Here is a 3,829-nt window from a genome sequence, read left to right as displayed (position 1 = left end):
AATTTTGTTTATACAAATGACTTTTTTTTATTTGTTTTTTTTATGGGCGAAATATTTTTTCTTTTGTCAACTTACTAATGGTTAAACTAGAGTATTTTCTACATATTATATTATTACTATATCTTTCTATTAAATATTTTTAAGTTTAAGTCAATGTACTTGTACGTTTATATTGTACAAAACATAAGGTTTAAATGGTAAATGAGGAATATGACTGTACCTGGCTTATTTTTTACATTTTAAAATGGTAATATTGATTAATTAGTTTAGCTTAATTTTTGTTACTTTTTCCAAATAAATTAACAAAATTGAATTATTTTCCATTTTCTATTTTGAATTATTAAAATTATGTGAGTAATTAATATAAAAGCTTTGTCAAAATATTATTAAGAAAAATAATTTTAAAAAAGCATTATAGTATAGTACAAAATTAAGCACTATTGGTGTAATTTTTGATATCCAAAATTTTCGCTATTATCTGAATTTTTACCCGAATGAATATACACATGTTATCGGCTGTTGAAAAAGCCGTTGAATCTAGCTGAATTTAGTTGTATGCAAATGGTAACTGTGGAATTGATGAATCTCGTTGAATATATTTATAATCTTATCATTTACGCCCTACAATAATGTTTTTTATACAAATTACACTATAATAACCCTATTTTGTATATATACTCAAATACAAAAATTAATTTTCTTTTAGTTGTAAGGTTAATTAAAGAGTAACAATTTTTGCACTAAATTTTTTGAAAACCATCTCTTAAAAGAAGTACACTTGTACATGAAACAAAATTTAGAAAACCCCACCACGTGTTTGATAAACCGTAGGTTGTGAACCATATGTTTAAACAAAATTTATAAGGTTGTGAACCATATGTTTTTAACTTCTTACTGCGTATGTATAAAACCACACGCTTCAACCAATTATTTTATCTACCATTTGATTAATTACTAGAAACTAGGGATACTAAAATGAGTAAACCGATTCAATATCCAGTAGCCAAAAAAATTATGTTACAAATCAAATAAAACTCATACTAATAATCCAAAATGATTGATCATAAGATCATTGTACCAAATATTTTCCAAAATCGAACAAATAAGTGATACACATATTCAAAAATGTAATTGACCTACAACTTCATAATATATTACTATATGTAGTATATGTGTCCATTATGGTCTGCGCATGCACTCACATATATATTGACGATCGTGTCAAAGTAAAAAAAGGTGAGCTAACTCTTGTTATTATTCGTGGACATATACATTCCACATAAGACAAATGAGACTTTAGGCCTACTACTGCAAATGTCTCATATTATATATATTTTATCAAAGCATAAACATTTTCGTAAGAAAATTTATATCATTTAAAGTGGGGGTAACTAAGTTTTTAATTCAAAAACAAAATAAAATTTCACTACTAATTGATAGAAAAATCTATGGACGTAAGCCAACAATATAATACAAAACCATGGTAACAAAACTATGAAGATTAATATCGCTTTCACGTAAACCAACAATATTATATATTTTCATAAACACTAATATTATTTTTACATTTTATAACTTCTTACTTTCAAGCTAAAGCGTTCAGAAAAATAAAATAAAATATATAGAAATTACATGGAAGGTGGTAGGTGAAGGATTACACCAAATTACAAAACGTCAAGACTCATTTTACAAAAAAATACAAAACTTATTCTCGTGTGTATATATAAAAGACCATCTCACTTCTCCCTTATCTCTCAGCTTTGAGCTTCTCTCTCAACGAAAGAACTCAAGCTTCTCAAACTCTATAAATCTTTCAATACGCCGCCGTTTTTGATTTTTGTCATACCATCATTACTAAACCATGCAAGCAGCTACGTCGTCGTGTGATCTCAAGTTCCGATCATCTCTTCCGACAGCTAAAAACCAACGTTTCACCCACGCGGTTCCAAAGCGCGTGGCTGTTACGTGCGGTTATAAGTCGGAGTCTTTTAGTTTCCCTAACGGCGTCTCCGTGAGTCGATCTGATTGGCAAAGCTCATGTGCTATTTTGTCTAGCAAAGTTGCTTCCGTTGAAAGTTCCGGCGGTTTAGCCGATAAAATCGCCGCCGTTAATGGTCATACTAACGGCTCCGTTAATCTTGGTATTGTTCCGGTTGAGTCGACTAATGTGAAATTAGCTCCGGTTCAGCCGTTGACGATTACTGATTTATCTCCGGCACCGTTGCATGGTTCTAGTCTCCGTGTAGCTTACCAAGGAGTTCCCGGCGCGTACTCGGAAGCAGCCGCCGGAAAAGCTTATCCGAATTGTGACGCCATTCCTTGTGACCAGTTCGACGTTGCTTTTCAGGCGGTGGAGCTTTGGATCGCCGATAGAGCTGTGCTTCCGGTGGAGAACTCACTCGGTGGTTCGATACATCGGAACTACGATCTTCTCCTCCGTCACCGTCTCCACATCGTCGGTGAAGTTCAGATTCCGGTTCACCATTGCCTCCTTGCACTTCCCGGAGTCAGGACAGCTTGCGTTTCGCGGGTGATTTCTCACCCGCAAGCCTTAGCTCAGACAGAACACTCCCTAGACGTCCTTACACCACACGCAGCGCGTGAAGCTTTCCACGACACAGCTGCAGCTGCAGAATACATCGCAGCCAACAACCTCCACGACACGGCAGCTGTTGCAAGCGCACGCGCTGCCGAGCTCTACAATCTCCAGATATTAGCAGACGGGATCCAAGACGATCCCGGGAACGTCACGCGCTTCCTAATGCTAGCGCGTGAGCCTATAATCCCACGCACGGACCGACCTTTCAAGACGAGCATAGTCTTTGCTGCACAAGAACACAAAGGAACAAGCGTCCTCTTCAAAGTCCTCTCGGCTTTCGCTTTCAGAGACATTAGCCTGACTAAGATCGAGTCCCGGCCGCACCACAACCGTCCCCTCAGGGTGGTTGGCGACGGGAGCTTTGGCACGGCCAAGAACTTTGAGTATATGTTTTACGTAGATTTTGAAGCGTCGATGGCGGAGCCGCGTGCACAGAACGCGCTATCGGAGGTTCAAGAGTACACGTCGTTCTTAAGAGTGCTGGGAAGTTACCCCATGGATATGACACCATGGTCCATGACATCCACCGAAGAAGCATGACCCCATCGCCTTAAACAAAACCAATAAATTTATTGAATTATTATGTTTTTATTTTTTGGGTTGTTGTGAAAAAAAATGTACTAGTATATACTAAAATTAAATCGTAAATGTAGAGCTCGTTACTCACGTGGTGATTAGGAGAAAACAATTTGTTTTATTTGTCTGTTACTATAATACAAGATCTCTCTTACTTAATGGAGAAAACAAATTTTATTGAAGAGTTCCTTGATTTTATTTTGTAACACTTGAAACGAGTAAGAAGAGAAAAAAAACAAAGAAAGAAAATTTAAGAGTTTTTAGATCGATTGTTGCTCTGATACCATGTTAATACCAGAATGTTGTGTTATCTTATTGATGATCCAAGCACAAGTATTTATACAACTCTGTGATATTATCTAGATCCTATATAAAAGGGATAGAGACATATCTCTAATATATACGTATACGAACAATGAATAATATCAACTATATTCCTAGTATATCCGTAATACTCCCCCTCAAGATGGAGCATGTAGGTCTCGAATGCCCATCTTGCCGAGAAGATAAAGAAGCTGGGGACGACCAAGAGCTTTGGTGAGTATGTCAGCACTTGTAATCAATCAAATTCATTGTATTTTATCATATTCTAACCCAAAATAACTTTATACAAGCCATTCACTGCCTCCAAGCAATGGTTTTGGGTTCTTATCC

At 36.1% G+C, this 3,829-nt stretch overlaps 1 protein-coding gene across 1 annotated transcript; it reads left to right on the top strand.

Moving 5' to 3' along the window:
- The first annotated feature begins 1,726 nt into the window (after positions 1-1,726).
- On the top strand, positions 1,727-3,373 carry LOC17874516 (arogenate dehydratase 4, chloroplastic). The gene has a single exon (XM_006279326.2). The coding sequence runs from the start codon at positions 1,862-1,864 to the stop codon at positions 3,137-3,139; it is 1,278 nt and encodes a 425-aa protein (XP_006279388.1). The 5' UTR covers positions 1,727-1,861; the 3' UTR covers positions 3,140-3,373.
- Positions 3,374-3,829: the final 456 nt, after the last annotated feature.

The sequence above is a fragment of the Capsella rubella genome, unplaced genomic scaffold (assembly GCF_000375325.1).
Source record: "Capsella rubella cultivar Monte Gargano unplaced genomic scaffold, Caprub1_0 scaffold_15, whole genome shotgun sequence".
Classification (NCBI taxonomy): domain Eukaryota; kingdom Viridiplantae; phylum Streptophyta; class Magnoliopsida; order Brassicales; family Brassicaceae; genus Capsella; species Capsella rubella.
The sequence above is the reverse complement of the archived record's forward strand: the minus strand, read 5'-3'. Positions and strand labels throughout refer to the sequence as shown.